At 34.8% G+C, this 17,507-nt stretch overlaps 1 protein-coding gene across 1 annotated transcript in view; it reads right to left on the bottom strand.

Moving 5' to 3' along the window:
• rad50 (RAD50 homolog, double strand break repair protein) overlaps positions 1 to 15,174 on the bottom strand; it is a 41,012-nt gene extending 25,838 nt beyond the window's left edge. Inside the window, exons 1-8 of the mRNA XM_088933506.1 lie at positions 15,138 to 15,174; positions 14,109 to 14,158; positions 10,121 to 10,282; positions 8,904 to 8,987; positions 6,383 to 6,534; positions 5,405 to 5,590; positions 2,969 to 3,173; positions 2,007 to 2,135 (exon numbers count right to left, since the gene is read on the bottom strand). Coding sequence (XP_088789632.1) covers positions 2,007 to 2,135; positions 2,969 to 3,173; positions 5,405 to 5,590; positions 6,383 to 6,534; positions 8,904 to 8,987; positions 10,121 to 10,249 — 885 coding nt within the window. The 5' untranslated portion in view covers positions 10,250 to 10,282; positions 14,109 to 14,158; positions 15,138 to 15,174. The remainder of the gene's footprint in view (positions 1 to 2,006; positions 2,136 to 2,968; positions 3,174 to 5,404; positions 5,591 to 6,382; positions 6,535 to 8,903; positions 8,988 to 10,120; positions 10,283 to 14,108; positions 14,159 to 15,137) is intronic.
• Positions 15,175 to 17,507: the final 2,333 nt, after the last annotated feature.

Below are 17,507 nucleotides of genomic sequence, written 5' to 3'. Positions count from 1 at the left end.
TACCTGTAAAGCGCTTTGAGTGGAGTGTCCAGAAAAAGCACTATATAAGTGAAAGCCATTATTATTATGCTTGTAGAGGATATTTAAGTTGATTTGATTTGCCCCAATTATTCTGCTACTTATTTTCGCTAATTTTGCCAGCCTATTACAATGAACAGTACTGATTTTATCAAACCAATAAAATGTAAGTAATGACACTTTCAATAAATTCTTATAGAAAAGCGTAAGTGTTCTACCTTGAAATAACTGAGTTTCCTAAGACTAAAATCTCTGTTGGCATTTTTTATAAATGATATCACAACTTTTTTTTCATCTTATGTCTTTGACTATGATGGAGCCTGCTAATGGCTTTTACATGCTGAACTGTAATCATCACACCTGCTTGATCACAAAGGCTTTTCCTCCCCCTGTACTTACCCCCAAATGGTGAATGTTTACCCAAATGGTAAATGTTTACACTAAACTCCTGATGACAAAGGAAGGTTTCTATTTCCTTCGGTTACATCAAAGACAGGAGGGGGGAGGAGGAGGGGGGGGGAAACGTATATATAAGTTCTGTAGGACCATATCCACTTTGAGCTACGATAGGTACTATAACTATTATGGTGCTTATTGTGGTTCCTTGTATGCATACAATAAAGCTTGGCTGGACAAACGAACACTTCAGGCTCTAATTTCTTGGTTTCTACAACTATGACCAATCCCAGGTAGGTTTAGTCATTGAGAATTTCTAGTCTGACAGTCAAGTACAAGTGTGTAAGTGTTAACATCTCCTAAAATGAATTTATAAGTGACTGGGAATACAGTGCCAAATACCACCAAGTTTCTTTTATAGTCATATAGCCGTTTCTTATCATGTGTTAACAAAGCGTAGCTTAAATATTTCTGAAATCAATGGTCAGATCAATTAGCAAGTCTGAAATATGCAGAGACAGCAGTATTTACAGAAGATGACTAGGCGGGCAGCAGTTTTATCTTTAACGATCAGCGAAAGAGCCAAAGGTGATTTCCATTTAGAAGGCTGGTCCTATCACTGACTGCCCACCTTGTCAAAAAACTAAGACTTTCTAAATGATCTTCAATTTGGTCCTTAAAATAAAATTAGATAGGCAGAGAAACTTGCAGAACGAATAGCGTTTTGTCATTTGACAACTTTACAGTAGAAGCTTGTGCTCTTCAAATTTCAGTAAAGAACCTAGTGTGTAAATTTAGAACCTGGAAATCTGGTGTATGCCAGGTAACAATCTGTCCTCTTGTGACATGAATGACACCAATAATGGAAGTGGCTTTTGACCGAGAGTATTTTTACCAGACATGGGGAAAGCCCAGTTTCACACCCACTACTTCGTTGATGTCTGTCACAGAGAGTACCGTTCTATGCGCAAGGTTTATTTTCTCACATGTGTGGCACAGATATAAAAGAGATATTGCATCTACATCAAATAAGGATTGAAATTAGAAGCTTGCCTAATGCTATAAAATGCAGCAGACCAGGGGAGTTTGATCTAAGTCCATGAAGACACGTGTTTTCCACTAGTGTTCTAGGTCTCTTTTTGCACTCGAGTTGCTGGGAGAGTTTGTTCAATTGTTTTAGGTAAGGCAGCTGAACCAAAGGTGGTGATTAAGATCTGAAATGCAATGAAAACCTGTAGAACGACCAACCAAACTTCTAGGACCTGGATTGGAAAGCCCTCAGGTTAACACTTTTGACAAGGTCCTCAGGTATATCAGTACTTTTCTAATGCAATGCAGTAGATAGGTTTGAAAACCCCCAAAATGTAATTGACAATAAAAAAAACAAATTCGTCTAATGTTGTTATGGGATTGCACTGACACTTATTTGCTCCATGAAACTATTTACATAAAATATTCTCTTGTCTCTTTTGTCGCAGGAGTATACCTATTAGTTTTATAAACTAGACTGCAAATAAGATCTGCAAAAAATAAATTATATTTGAACAGTGTTGTTTACACTGACTCACTGACATGAGTGGTTAATGCCATACCTGCTCCATCTTCTCCTGTAATTCGCGGTTGTCTTCCTCCATTTGTTTCTTTCTGCTGTCCAGAGCTTTTATGTCATTGTCAAGTCTCATCACCTTCCCCAAAGTTTGATCAATATCCATTAGACGGGTCTAAGAAAGTGTTTGGACAAAATATTTAAAAGACTCATAAAATTCAGAAGCTCCTCATATTAGTATCTAATCACTCTGACCACCAAATGTCTTTAAATTAATGTGTATATAATAACAATTCTAGGGAGAAATTTAATTCTAATATTTTTATGGGGGCATTTTTCTTAAAGGGAATGAAGAGAAATCATCCTATGAGAACGGAGGATACCAAAATTGAGTTAAATGCATCAACTGTTACATTACCAAGCCACGCAGACCGTTTTGACAAGAAAATTATCCTTAAATAGTAGTAAGAGGAAATAATTAGAAGAGACAAGTGGGTTTTTTTTTCAAAAAATGTGATAAAACTACCATTCAGAGATGTCCAAATTGTTTCTTACATGTTCTGTTTAACTTGAGGTGGTGTAACATACAGTAAACATGACTAGTGTTTGAGAACTGGAAACAGTTTGAAAGTCCCAGTAGCTAACAGTGCAATTTCCTTAAACGGATGCATGATATACAGATGGTGCAAAGACAACAAGAACCATGAATTTAACAAGTGTTAATCTGTATGATGAACTTATTGCTTTTGAGAATGTTTCTTGCTTAACATTTAATAATGTAAAACAGATAACTTATAAGTCATTCAGTGTGTGCAGATTTTAATCTATTTTGCTATAATAGCATCCTTGGCTCATGACTTCTGAAACAGTGACATGTACATTCAACTCAATAATGTTAAACTATTAAAAGAAAATACATTATTTTAGTGCTATTTGTGCAACTTTAAGAATGCTGTGCTTCAGTGTGCGTGAGACTGTTCTTTAAAAAATGTTATTTTGAAATATTACCTCCAGTGGTTCAATCTGACCCTCAATGGATTGCACGTGTTCTTTAGAAGCTGCTAGTTGCAATTCCCTTTTGTTGAGGAGATCCTGTATTTCCAGGGACTTTTCCTTGTTTTGTTTCAGGTATTTCAGCTCCATCTGGCACTCTTTCACACACTGCCCCTGCTTCATTCTCAACTGGCGCAGCGTGTCCAACACTTTAATGTACCTAAAGGTTTGTAGTAACAAGGGATTTAAAGACGTCAGTCAATAACATTGCAGGATTTCATTTTAAAGTTTTTTGAAAGATTTTCAGAAAAAAAATTGAATTGCCTTGGTGAGTGTTTAAGGGAACACTTTAAGTATTTTTTAAACATACATTGCATTAAATGTATTTAAAAAATGAGACAAAATAAGAGTCTTTGCTAGAAATTCTAATTTTGCTATTTAAAAATGTACATGAAATTTATAACCAAACAGCAGATTTTACACAACCCTAAGTATAAAAACTGCATAACCTAGCATACAAACATGCTTGCCAACATACTGGTGAATCCTCTAGAATGTGTGAACATTTGAAGTTCCTGGCACTTTTTAAGAGATATTTTGCCTATTTCTCAATACATGCAGCTTTATGTTCCGCAGCTTATAGTGGAATCCGATTCATTTTGCCAGTCAAGTCATTATTGGGATTGGTACAGAAAAAAAACAACAGTTAAATAGGCAGAGACTTTCCTGACTGGCAACTAACAAATTTGATCATTTGTGACCACATCGAATAATTTCTATTGGCATTTTAAATAAAAAATTGAACAAAAGGTTTAAAGTGGTAAGTGCATTTAGAATATTGTAATATGTTAAAACAACGACTTTATAATTTAAACTGCAAGTAAAGATATTTTCCTTAAACACTGCATGTGTTTAAAGATACCAATGCAACATTACTTATTTGCTGGCGAGTGTGTATGTGGTGTGAGAATGCAATATTTTAGCAGCAGAATTAATTAGCTTTCTGCAGATGAGGCTTGAAACATCTCTTACTGGGCAGGCTAAGAGCATAATTCTCCAAAACAGTGCAGGAGTGAAAGAGTTTATATTAAACTGATAAGTGTATAGGAACACTTTTAAGCTGTATTATCTTTCTTTCTATCATCTCTCAATTCAAATAGTAAAATAGTAATTCTACAGTTTTTTGTACAGTTTCTACTTCTAGCTTCAGTTTTAACTCTAAATGAAGTAATTATACACAAATGATTGCATGATTTTGACCTTAATGTTCTGGAGATGATGTTTTACCTATCATTACATAATACAGATACAAATACAGATCAAACTCTGGCCACTGTATTCAATCCAGAGAATTCTCAAGGCAACTAATTCATCTAAAAATGTACAGTAATCAGAAAAAAATATAATAATAAAATACAAAAAATGCATAAATATGAAATGAAAAGAAATGTTTTGGTTAAGAAATAAAGTAAGTTATGAGGCAGGATTTTAAATACATCAGCAGAGGGTGTGTTTTTAATATGATCTGGAAGAGAATTCCAAAGATTGCGTCCTCTAATATATGATGGGAAGTTCTTGGAATGTTTAGTCTAGAGCTTGAAGAACAAAGTGAGTGTACTGAGGTTCACATACTTTTTACGACAAAGACATTTAATGTTGGATCATTTTGATCAGTAAATGAATGAAAAAGTATATCCTTTTGTGTGTTATTTGTATTATTGGGTTCTCTTTATTTTTATGACTTAGATGAAGATCTGATCACATTTTAGGTCAAATTAATGCAGAAATTCAGAAAATTCTACACAAACTTTCTAGCACCACTGTATATGTTAAATTTGGATATCTCGTGTAAGGATGCAGGAAGGAAAGTTCCACAGAACTATGCACTGCTTTGAAATTCAGTCCTCATTATCTGTGGAATAACTATCTGTGAAGGAAGACTATAAGAACAAGTCTTTTGGGCTGCAAAGGGTAAATAATTATACACTCATTATGTGCCTACAAACATTTTATATATAATGTATTTGTTTAAGTATTTACAATACTGTATGTTTCAGAGATTCCTTGCGTATTAATATATTATTATTATATTATTATATTATTTCTGCTGTTAATTTCTTAATGTTCTTCTTAAGTGATTTTATGAAGAAATAAAGTCACTGCCTGTCATCAGGCACATACAACAGGAGGATTCTTGCTTTCAAATTTTGAAAAGCTGCATAGTACATTTTTAGAAGCAGACAAAATTAGAAACTGACGTAAACATGACATTTACAGGAGTTTACACTGCCGTGGGGGGTGGAGGGCTTTTAGTAAGGGCATTTTTTTGGTATCATTTACATATGAGGATATCATATCATCAGAATAGTAGATATCCTCTTCTCAGTTTCACACTTTTTTTTCTACTGCTAAGTCAGAATGGGTAACACTTCTAAGAAAAAGTTGTCGTACCTTGTGGCAGAGAAAATCTCATCAAACTTCTGCTTGAGAGCCCTCCCCTCACTTAGGGGCCAGTTGGAATCCTCTTGATGACAGAAGATGACGTTGTTCAGGACTGCCTTGGAAACACCCAGCGCCGTGATCATCTCACGGTCAATCTCCGCACACTTCGAGCTTAGGCTCACCTTCTCGCCGTGTCTGTAGGGCAACACATTACCACCTTCAGTTATGGCTGTCCTTTCTCTACCATTCTCCCCATGAACAGTTTGAAGAAAACAGGCAATATTCTACCTAAACTCAGATGCGTTCAATTATTTAGTAATGAGAACACCTAGAAATGACGAGACTGTCACTATTACTCATGCAATCATATGTATTTTACCAGAAATGCCATTACATTTTGGATTATGTGAGTCACAAATATACCTATACCTATTTCAAATTGACAGCGTTTCCTTCCTTTTACAGTTAACTTATGAACAGAATAAAAAAATTTACACAATGCAATAAAAATATTGCATACTTAAATACTATACCTAAAATCACTAGTGAATTATAAGATGATATAGTCAACACTAAATATATTTGGTTCAATAATAATTTATTATTTAATTTATACACCCACTGCATTATAACATAAACTACCTTATATTTTTTTAAACAAATACTAAGCAATTAAATTCATGTTGATTTCAAAGGCAATTCATGTCCTCTGAAAAAAAACATGAAAACATGACATGAAACATGACCATGAAAATAACACTAAGGAAATGCAGAAGTTATATTAAAAATACAGCAACAGACAGTGATTTGATTGCTAAGTAAGTGCATCAAAGCAGAAACCTGTCTATTCACATTTTATGCATGAAACCTCATGTTTAACCAATAACATTGATTAAACAACACATATGCAGGTTTTTGAACTATTGTTTTTTTTTTTTTTCAAAAACGAGATGTGGACAAGGAAAAGAAACTGCAATTGCAACTTACTTCATTCTAGTGATGACCCCCTCCAGAGTTTTAAACTCTGCCTTTTTTCCTTTCTGTGTGCAAAGCATTGATCTCTGGACAGCGACCACTTCTCCATTGACGTCTTGAAACTGCAACCGAATCTGGGCTCGGACATCAGTCTCGTGAGCAACCTTATGGATTTAAAGAAAAATAAAAAGAAAACAAGTCTTGTAACAGCGTGGATGAGATGGAACGCAGGCATTATTCACATCTTTTAAGAAAGTTATCATGAGACAAAGTTTTTTTTTCCCAATAATGATACATATTTGATGTTAATCAGATCAAAGGTTTAAATCAAATATTCCAATTTGTAACAATTTCTTCCTTAATACTTAGATTTTTCTATTACCTTAAACAGTACTTTTCTATTGGAATTACTATAAGAAGAACACAAAGAAAAGGGCAAGAAAGTTAAATTAAAATATTTGTATTTATTTTCTCTTTTTTTTTCACTTATTGTTCACAAATGAACATGCTTTATGTATGACCCACAGTTCATACAGACAGGCACAGCAGTCTGTTCACTCTTGCCAGAGTTTTGTGTAGATCTATTTACTTTTGCACAGCTTTGAGACACCTCTGTACTGTCTGGTATTTTACTATCATTATTTGTAATTTTCAATATAAGTAAACACTGCATAGTCGCTTATGTCATTGAAGTCACCTAGTATCAGTTTATCTTACTCAATTCCTTCTGATTCCTAGAAAGATTCTACAGAAATTGGTGTGTTTTGAGATACAGTTGTGAGAAAAAGTTTGTGAACCCTTTGGAATTACCTGGATTTCTGCACGAATGGCTCCTAAAATGTGATCTGATCTTCATCTAAGTCATAATAATAAATAAAGACAAACAAACAACACACAACATTTTACATTGTCATATCTTTATTGAACAAATGGTTTAAACAATCAAGGTCATTGATGGAAAAAGTATGTGAACCTCTGGGATAATGACATTTTGAAAACAAGGTAATTGGAGTCAGGTATTCACATCAATGAGTCAGGTGTTCCAATCAATTCAGATGTGGGTTTGACCTGCCCTGCCATATAAAAAAATCTCACAATTTTGGTTACCTGCTCTTCACAACAGAATTCTGTTGAAGTGCAATATGGCCTGATCAAAAGAGATTTCAGAGGACCTCAGAAGAAGAGTTGTTGAAGCTCATAAGACTGGAAAGGGTTACAAAAGGATTTCTAAAGACATGGGCCTCCATCAGTCCACAGTCCGGCAGATAGCACCGTTGCTACTCTCCTTAGGAGTGGGCTTCCTAAAAAGATCAGTGCAAGGGCATGCCGGACATCCTCAAACAGGTGACAAAGATCCCTAGGGTGACAGCTAAGGATCTGCAGCCATCTCTTGCACTTGATAACGTCTGTGTTCAATAATCTACCATAAGAAAAACACTGAAAGAGAGTGGTGTTCATTGGAGGTTACCTAGGAGGAAATCACTGCTCTCCAAAAAACACATTGCTGCCTGTCTCAAGTTTGCTAAAGACCACCTGGATGTTCCACAGCACTACTGGAACACTGTTCCGTGGACAGATGAAACAAAAGTTGAACTTTTTGGTAAATGTACACAGCGTTATGTTTGGAGAAAACAAGACCAAACACTGCATACCAACACCAAAACCTCATCCCAGCTGGTGGAGCCTGGTGGAGAGAGTATAATGGTGTGGGGCCTGCTTTGCTGCCTCAGAGCCTGAACGGCTTGCAAACCAATGAATTCCAAGTTGAGTCAGGAAATTCTACAGCAGAATGTCAGGGCGTCTGTTAACCTAAAACTCAAAAGAAGCTGGGTCATGCAACATGATGATGATCCACAACACAGGAGTAAAACCACAGCAGAGTGGCTCAAATGGAAGAAATTCCGTATTTTAGAATGGCCAAATCAACGTCCTAACCTCAATCCCAGTGAAATGCTGTGGCGTGATCTGAAGCAGGCCGTTCAAGCAAGACATCCCAAAAATACACATGAACTGAAACAGTTTTGTATAGAGGAATGGGCCAAAATACCTTCTAACTGCTGCATAGGTCTGATCAGAAGCTACAGAAAGCAATTGGTTGAGGTTATTGCCAATAAAGGAGGTTCGACTAGTTACTAAATATAAGGGTCCACATACTTTTCCCATCAATGACCTTGATTGTTTAAACCATTTGTTCAATAAAGATGTGACACTGTAAAATGTTGTGTGTATTGTTTGTTAAATAAGACTGTCTTTATTTATTATTATGACTTAGAAGAAGATCAGATCACAGTTTAGGAGCCATTCATGCAGAAATCCAGATAATTCCTAAGGGTTCACAAACTTTTTCTCACAACTGTATGAGTTGCATTAGACAGTCACTTAATACAGTTAAAACATCAACACTGATGAATGATCATCTGTCATAGGCAGTACTTGCTATGATCTTCAAATCCATATGGCTGTATAAGAAATACTGACAAGTATTACTTTTTAAGTACTTAGAGGTCTTTTTTCATTAGACTGAAACCTTTACCTTTGGATCATGTACAAAAGTGTTTCCTTTGCTCCCTGGAGGAAAGTCACCAGTTGTAATGTACTTGAGGCACTCTATTATAGTCTGGAATTTAAAACGCAAAGGAAAAATATGCATTTAATACATCAGTATGTATATTAAATTAAAAAGAAACACTCTGCACCAGATTTGCTGAAGAACACATGGTTTGTATATTAATCATTATATTTCAGTTAACATGATTCAGAACATTAGGAGTTAATGTCTCGATTTCTTGTTACAACTGTGTAGAAATGAGGATAGTAAATTTCCCAGTCTTTTTATAAAACATGCTTTTAGCTACTGCTGTAAAAAACAAAAATGAGATTATATTTAAAAAAGGAATTAAACTATAAATTGTAAATTAATGTACTTTTATGTACTGGAAATATGTTTCCAATCACTTTTACTGGATAGCATTATACAAAAAATAATATATCCTAGTCTACAAGTTAATTACAATGATGAATGTCTTTTCCATTTTTTTACTAGTTCAAATGTAAAGACTCTGTACTTTTCATTTTCTAAAGCAGCCAAAACCTTGTTATGATGAAACATACCATCATTACTCTAATTTTTTTGCATCTCTTGAAATTCTGTTTCATGACCTATAGAAGGGATATTTTTACTAAGAACCCATTAATTAAATTCCTTCCCACTGACCACTTGTGTTTTCCACAAACGCTTGTTTAAGGACAGAGGAAAATCGGAGTTTACAAGGGAAATAACTCTACAGTCTTTAGAGCTGCTGATACATTAACACAGATATTATCAGACAGCTGGGGGGAAGATAACAAGTCTTGTATAAGTGAAATAAGTAACCACAGTGCCTAGAAGCTCAAAATGGTGTGTAAAGGAAATTTTGAATGCTTAATCAAGTGTGAAATATGACTTCAACCTACAGGGACACCTCTGTAATTCTGAAGTTCCTCTGAATATCGTGGAAAGTACTCACAGTTTACCGCTACTTAAAATTATTCTTGTCATTAGATGAAGTATAATTTTTATGAAAAAAGTCAGTGTAACAAACAATATTTACTACAGAATATCAATATAACATCTGAGATTCTATGCTGCTGTAACATTGCCTTTATAATAACACACAGGTCTGATGTTAAAGAGATAGAGACCATCGCTATCAGCAGAGTACATGTCACTACTGAAGGGAGGACTTCTGTTAAATACAAAAGAGAGCTTACTGTTTTGCCAGCACCATTGGGCCCAACTAACACTGTTAAAGGGCTGAAGAAGGATATGACTTGCTTATCTTTATCCTCTATTCCAAAACTTCTCACTCCAAGTATGCTCATCTTATCAATCTTCGACATCTTGTTCCTTTTTTGATCCAGTCAGATGCACATCTGAAAAATAACAGCGTATGGCACTGGTATTTATTAAAGTACAATAATCAAATTCTACCATCTAGATTTAGTTATACAACTACCATCACTTGTATACCTTAATGCAGCACCAGTGGTGTTCTCATTACGACTGTATTTACAGAGAATGATGAGCTGAAATTATCACAAAATTACTATTCAACTGTCTTGTTTAGTACAATTTGGTTCAAACTCTGAATCTCATAAAACCTGGAATGGATAACTAGGCAATGGAAGTCCTTTTTGTTTCCCTATGAATCTGTGAATGTTTAAGACTGGCTTCGTAGGTTAATTTCCTTTTGCTGCTTTCATGTCAAACTTATTTCAGAAATAACAACACGTTCCTGTTTATTTGTTTCAAACACCAACAATACCTCAATGAGTAAAATATTACTCATTATTAGAACAATCGTGTATATTTGGTACATTTGATACTAAAACTTCCTACTAATGAGTTCACAGTGCAAAAATTCTTTCTCTTCTCAAATCTAGTTTTAAAATATATACTGACTAATGCAATGTTGCCCTTTAAATTGTACACATGTACTCATATTTGTTGAGTCATACTGTCAATTTAGTCATCTGACCAATTAGTTCTTTGCTTTCACAGTTCAGCCAGCAATGCTATTCCTCCATAGACATGAAATGTCACTAAACAGTAAATAAATACAGGACTGTGTTTGTTGCAGAATAATAGAACAGTGATTCCTGGGTGCGTTAGTCAGTTAATATGGTTGAAACATTAACTCTGTATTGAATTCGGTGTGGTCTTTCACACTCATCTATTTATAAATTCTAATGATAGATTAAATTAGATTAAAATACCTAACATGAGAACTACTTTGTACATTAAATTATGAATTTAAAATTAATTTTGGTTTAATTGAAGGTGAAAAAAGTCCAGATGTAAACTTTAGTGCTCAATTTCTTATTAATTTCCAAGCATACAGATTTTAAATGCAATGCATTTGCTGGTCACACTAGACTTGACCTGAGATCACAAGGATTTTAGCTCAAGATATTATAGATATAGTATTCTATCTATAAATGTTACCCTTGTAAGTTACACTAAAACTAAACATCTTCTGCCACTCCCACATACAGTAAATATTATAACACATACCCTTGTAATGTGTAATGTAGTTATATCTATTGTGAAATAAATAATATACCAGCAGCATATAGGAATCAAAATCATAGCCTGTGAAACCTAGTGCAAGCAACAGATTTCTGCAAGAGTCCATGTTTCAGCGGGGCTGCAAGTCTATTTCTAGAAGCAGTACAAAACCAGTATTATTGAGAATGAAAGCAGTAGTGGCAGGAAACCTATTAAATCGGTGAATATTTTATATGATGACAGACAGCAATCCAGAATACTCTTTGGTCAAGACCTACTTTGTTATAACGTCACTTCTAGTAAACGGAGATGCACATTACCACAAAATTGTGTGAGTGTTAAGTGCTCAATTACCTTGGCTGAGGAGGAGTAACCATGGAAAAAGGCTGAAATGCATAGCAGAAACGTTACTTATTAATTTGTTGGTGCGGTCTTGTTCTGCTAAGCAGCAATGGATAAAGTGTTGAACCTGGGGCTGCCAACTCCAAAGCACTTTCTTGTCTACTGTCCTTTTTGTGTATGTTGTAAAAAAACTACAAAACCCAAGTTCCTTAAGATAATTAGTAATTTTTTCTTGCATCCAACTTTGAGCAAGGACTTTGAACTACCTCAAAATAAAATGGTGGTAGTAATATATATATATAATAATGGTATAATATTTTTTCTAAGTAAAAAGGGAAAATCCCCAAACCTGCAAACAGTGATTAGAGTTCTCCATCTCAGGGTAAAATATTTTTTTTTTGTGTGCCTTATCTTTGGTTAACAAGTGTTGAAACAGTTTCCGGATCTGCAGGTACATATACAGTCCGCCAACGAGTTCATTTTTCAGAAGCATCGCTGTCTCTCAAAGAGGACAATATGATTAAATTTTTGGTTCTCATCGGATTCTTCTCACACTACTGCACTGGTGACAACAAGTCACTTCTTCGCGAGATAAAAAGAAATTTGGAAATCCTTCGGAATGCTGAAGACCTTACTTTGGTAGGCGGTTTGGTATATTCAACATTATTTTGAAAATATCAAAATGTTTGATTTTTTTCTGCTTAAACGTTTCTGGCGATCAATTAAATATCCAATCTCGCTCTTTTTTTTTTAGAATTTGGCAATCACTCCAAAGAAGGCACACAAGGTAAAATATGGTATTCTTATGTCATACATGCATATGATTACACCTAATAATGTTATCTGATCAAGTATTGTTTCCTGTCAACAGGGAACAATATGCCTTTATTGTAATTCAAAACTAATTTTTAGATTATTGATAGTGTGGGCTTTTGGGGTGGAAGCAGGTACTACTTATAAAATTATCAATCTGCCTAAAAAAGCCCTTAGAAGCCATTAGACTACAATAACTCAATTTGGAGGCATCACTACCAACAAATTGAATATAACAGTATGTGAAGAAATTCAGTAAGAGCACTACTTAAACAATTTGGATTTGACGTGACATTTTGATAACCTAAAGACATGATTTGCAAACTTAAAAAAATAGCAAAGATTAACTACTAAAACTGAGATGGCGCTATTTTCATAGTGCAAAATATAAAATGAAATCGAAAAGATTTATTTATTAAACACTGTTACATACATATGCTACATTACGTGTATTTGCATTTAATGCAAACCTTAATATCAATATATCTTGTTGATTTTGTTTTGCAGTGTGAATGTGTTTCTACAAGTTTTGAAAACCTGAAAAAAGTACTAAACAAAACAGATTTTAGCAAAGCTACAGAGAAGGTAAAAATGACATCTAGACTTCTGAATGTTCAAATTGCACATCTACTGAAAACATCAGAAAAAGCGGTAAGTGCTGTCTTAACTCTTGCAGTGTGAATGTGAGTTTGTTTTTCCCCATTTAAGATGGAAAAATTTGCAAAATCACAAAACCTTGACATGTAGGATTGTTTTTAGGGTTTAGTCTGGTAAGGCTTCCTCTTGTGCTGTTAATCAGTGTCGAGGGGTACAAATGTCTCTATCCTGTCTGTGACAAAGACCTCTGAAGTCAAAGGTGATTTTCTATTGCCCTCTTGATTCAGCTGTATGAACGATGAATTTGGTAGGCTCAAACTACGATGGGCTCTATAATGCAAATACAGTCATGTGCAGATTTGTCTATTCCTGCATCTTATTTCTATAAAGTGTTTTAATTTCCAATGATATTACCAGTACTAAGGAAACCTGGAAATGCAGGTAGTACAGTATGTACAGAAATTCCTTGATCTCTTCAATGTTTTATTTACAAAACAAAGTGACCCATGATATAGTTGAAATTCACAAGGGCCAAGAACGAATCAATATCATTTTTACCATATGATTTTCGTATCTCTACAGTTCATAAAAATCAATAGCCTTTTTCTGACTCAACTCTACAACTGAAGCACTCAACAATGTGATTATGTAATACATTTTTTGTACAGTAAAAAGGCTAATACATTTTTGTTTTGTTTTTCCCCAGGGGACACAATCTTGTTGGGTGAATGGACAACCAGATAGGCCAAAAAAGGTGTTTGAAAGATACATCATTTACATTCAACTATTTAATGAAAAGTGCCAAAAATAACCTAGAAACCACAAAAACACTACATAGCTGAACATTCATTTCTGTTAAGAGTAGCGATATACTTCAAAGACCTTTTTCCTAAAGATATTAGAATCATCATTTGTTTTTTTTCCATTCAAAATACCTACCAAATCACCAGAAGTGTCTGCTTTTGCTAATAAAGGCGATCCCAGTATCCCTGGAAAGAATAAAGAATTCAGAAAAGATCCAGTAAAAGCCCAACCACCACTCATTTATTCATCTTTTTTTATTTAAATTCTACAAGCTCTGCAGTGTTGCAGAAACAGTCTTGGCCAATGTTACCTTGGCTTTGAACTCTTTCTTCACTCTTATTTATTGTCAAATTATTTATAATGTTTGAAATATTTATTATGTTATTTATTACTTTGTATCAATATATTTTTGTTGCAATTGTGTATTTATAAAAATTGAAAACTATTTCATAAAAATATTTTTAATGCAAATAGTTTTTTTTTTTTTAAAATATGGTGCAGCTTTATTTACAGCAGAAGGCACACCTCCAAGCCCCAGGTTTCAGTCAGGCAGGGTTTCTGATTTCTGTTCTAGGAAAATACATTTACTAAACCGATTAACTCGTTGTTGTTGTTATTTTTTATTAATAATTCAAAATAGAATTTTAACATAAAAGTCAAAAGCCAATATCTTTACTAAAAGTCAATCTCTTCGAATTAAAAGGTGTGTTTTAGAGAAACTGTTGTTTATGCAATCCAGTAACAATGGAGTTCAGACTACGAAGAACGTGGTTTATTCTTGGGATTAGAATTACCAATATATTTCACTCTCGATAGCCCTCACGTTTAACTGTCACCGTTTACAGAAATTTCGCGTAGAACTTTAAAAAATATTCTTTATTTTATTCAACTTTGTGTTTGTATCTTTGTAATTCTACTGTGGATATTTAAGTATTATAATAATTTATCTTACAAAGGAATAACGTCAACATACTCAATAATTTAACATTACGTTGTCCTTGGCTGCGCTATAAAGACAACATCAAATTAAATTGCAAGCCACACGTACACGTGTACAACACAAATCATTTATTACAACCATCATAGTTGTACAAAAATACAGCATAAACACAAATTAAAATTATTACACATTTTACAAAAACTGAAATATAGGACCGCTCTTACCGCGTTTCTAAAGATGGCCCCGGAAACTAAACATAGCGCATACTTCCGCCTGGTAGGAAAGGTCAGGAAGGAAGTAGTAAACTCCCTATTACCTATGGGTCTAGTATTTATCACATTCCACCTAGTTTTGAGGATGTACAAATTGTTCTTGTGCTATAAATGTGACTTTAACGGGTCCAGGATTGTTTTTTATGAGGCGGGTTTTAGGGTACTTTTATTTTGAAAGGCACTGCCAAGCTAGCGTCGCTTAATGTAGTTTGTTTCACGCTACTACAAGAAGTTAGGTAGTAGCGTGAAGCAAGCTAAACTAAGCGACACGAATGATCTGGAAGTGTATGTAAATAGCCGAATTTCAATCAAAATAAAAGTCCTTTAGCGACCACAGTAGCGTATGAGGAGTATAGCAACATTAAGCGAAGTGACAAGCAGCTGAAACATCTGCTTTGTTATTTCTTCGTGGTTAACTGTAATTCCTTGAACAATCTGCCAAAATTTGAGAGGGTCCTTTTTTAATTTTAAATCGCCTCCACTATTCTCCAAGTTTGACAAATGTAAGATTAATTTTACAGCACCTTTCTTCCACTTATACTACTGTAGAAATTGTCATTGCTATTTTTCTTTTTTTTTCTGTTCAATGAAAAATGTTTTAAGATGTAAGCCTTTAAAGGAGCTGTATCTGAAATTTTTAATTAAATCAAATCCTTTATTATATTTAAATTAAATCAGTTTTTTAAACCATAACCAGGGACAAAAACATTTTTTGCACCATCAAAAGTGGTGAAACATACAATGTTAAGACAATCAGCCAATAGCAGATCATCCTTCTTTATTCCGTTTTAAGCCTTTATTAATATTGTTGGTCTGGGTGGATAACCTCTAGAAAAACTGCAGTGCAGAATTGGATGGGGAAAATTTGTACCTTGCTAAAGGTAGATGGCATCTATTGCACAGACCCTCAGCTAATAGAAAATCACCATGGTTTTTTCAGATAAGTGTCTCTGTCAAAACTGCTGGAGTTTATAGAGCACCTCCCATTCCCAGACTGGGACAGTGCAGTGATGGAGCAGGGAGTGGTCTCACCCCCCTCCCGACCAAACCAAAATTTATGCCTCTCCAAAAATACCTCAGATCTATTCTACAGACCCACAAATAACAGAAAATCACCATGGTTTTCTCAGATAAGTGTCTCTGTCAAAACTGATGGGGTTTATAGAGCATCTCCCATTCCCAGACTGGGACCGTGCAGTGATGGACAGGGAGCAGTCTCACCCCCCTCCCGACCAAACAATAATTTGTGCCTCTCCAAAACTACCTCAGATCTACTCTACAGACCCTCAGCTAATAGAAAATCACCATGGTTTTGTCAGATTGGTGTCTTTGCTAAATTTGCTGGGGTTTATAAAACCACTTGCTGTTCCCAGACTGGGACCGTGCAGTGATGGTGCAGGGAGTGGTCTAACTCTCCTCCCGACCAAACCAAAATTTGTGCCTCTCCAAAAACCATGGTGATTTTCTGTTACCTGTGGGACTGTAGAATAGATCTGAACTACTTTTCAAGAGGCACAGCATTTTTGGGGTCAGGAAATGATACTTTTTTCTGTCTAGCAGTGCACAGCTCTGTGTCAATTTGCAAGGAGGAAGTGATATAAAAACACCAATAAGATTGCAAGAAAGCAAAAAATTAATGAAGAACGGCAATTTCCTATTACCTGTCGGTCTATTTATCACATTCCACCTAGTTGTGAGGATGTACAAATGTGCTATAAATGTGACTTTACGTGGTCCAGGATTATTTTTCTGAGGTAGGTTTTAGGGGACTTTTATTTTGAAATTCCATCAATATAATTAAAAGAACCTCCGCATTTTTTAGACCGAAAATTTGGAAAAAGAGGAAGAATAAAGAGAGCTCTTTAGAAAGTTCATCATGACTGCAATGTGCAGTAAATAATGGGGATACATCCCGGAACGAGACAATCTGCCAGAGTGTATGGATCACCTATGGTTTAAATCAATGTATTTAGGGAACAAAAGGATATACAGTATAATTATGCAACTACTCTTGCAGTTGTTTATTGAAGTACAAGTTATGCATACCACTGGAGTAATTTGAATTTAAATCACTAGGGTTTCTCTGTTTTTGTGTGTATGGATCAATTCTTGTACTGCAAATTGCTTCGCACTGCAAGCTTTGCAGGTTTGCCTTCCTCGAGAGCCCTTGTACAGTATGTCTTCCTGCAGCTATTTCAGCAGAGATACAGTACGTGCAAATTCATTACATCTGCTCAAACTTCGAAAGCAGCTGCGACTATCATATGTCAAGCTTTGGTTTGAAAAATGCAAATGAGGATCCTGACATCACAGAACCTTACA

This window comes from Atractosteus spatula, chromosome 14 (genome assembly GCF_055471065.1).
Source record: "Atractosteus spatula isolate fAtrSpa1 chromosome 14, fAtrSpa1.hap1, whole genome shotgun sequence".
Classification (NCBI taxonomy): Eukaryota; Metazoa; Chordata; class Actinopteri; order Semionotiformes; family Lepisosteidae; genus Atractosteus; species Atractosteus spatula.
The sequence above is the reverse complement of the archived record's forward strand: the minus strand, read 5'-3'. Positions and strand labels throughout refer to the sequence as shown.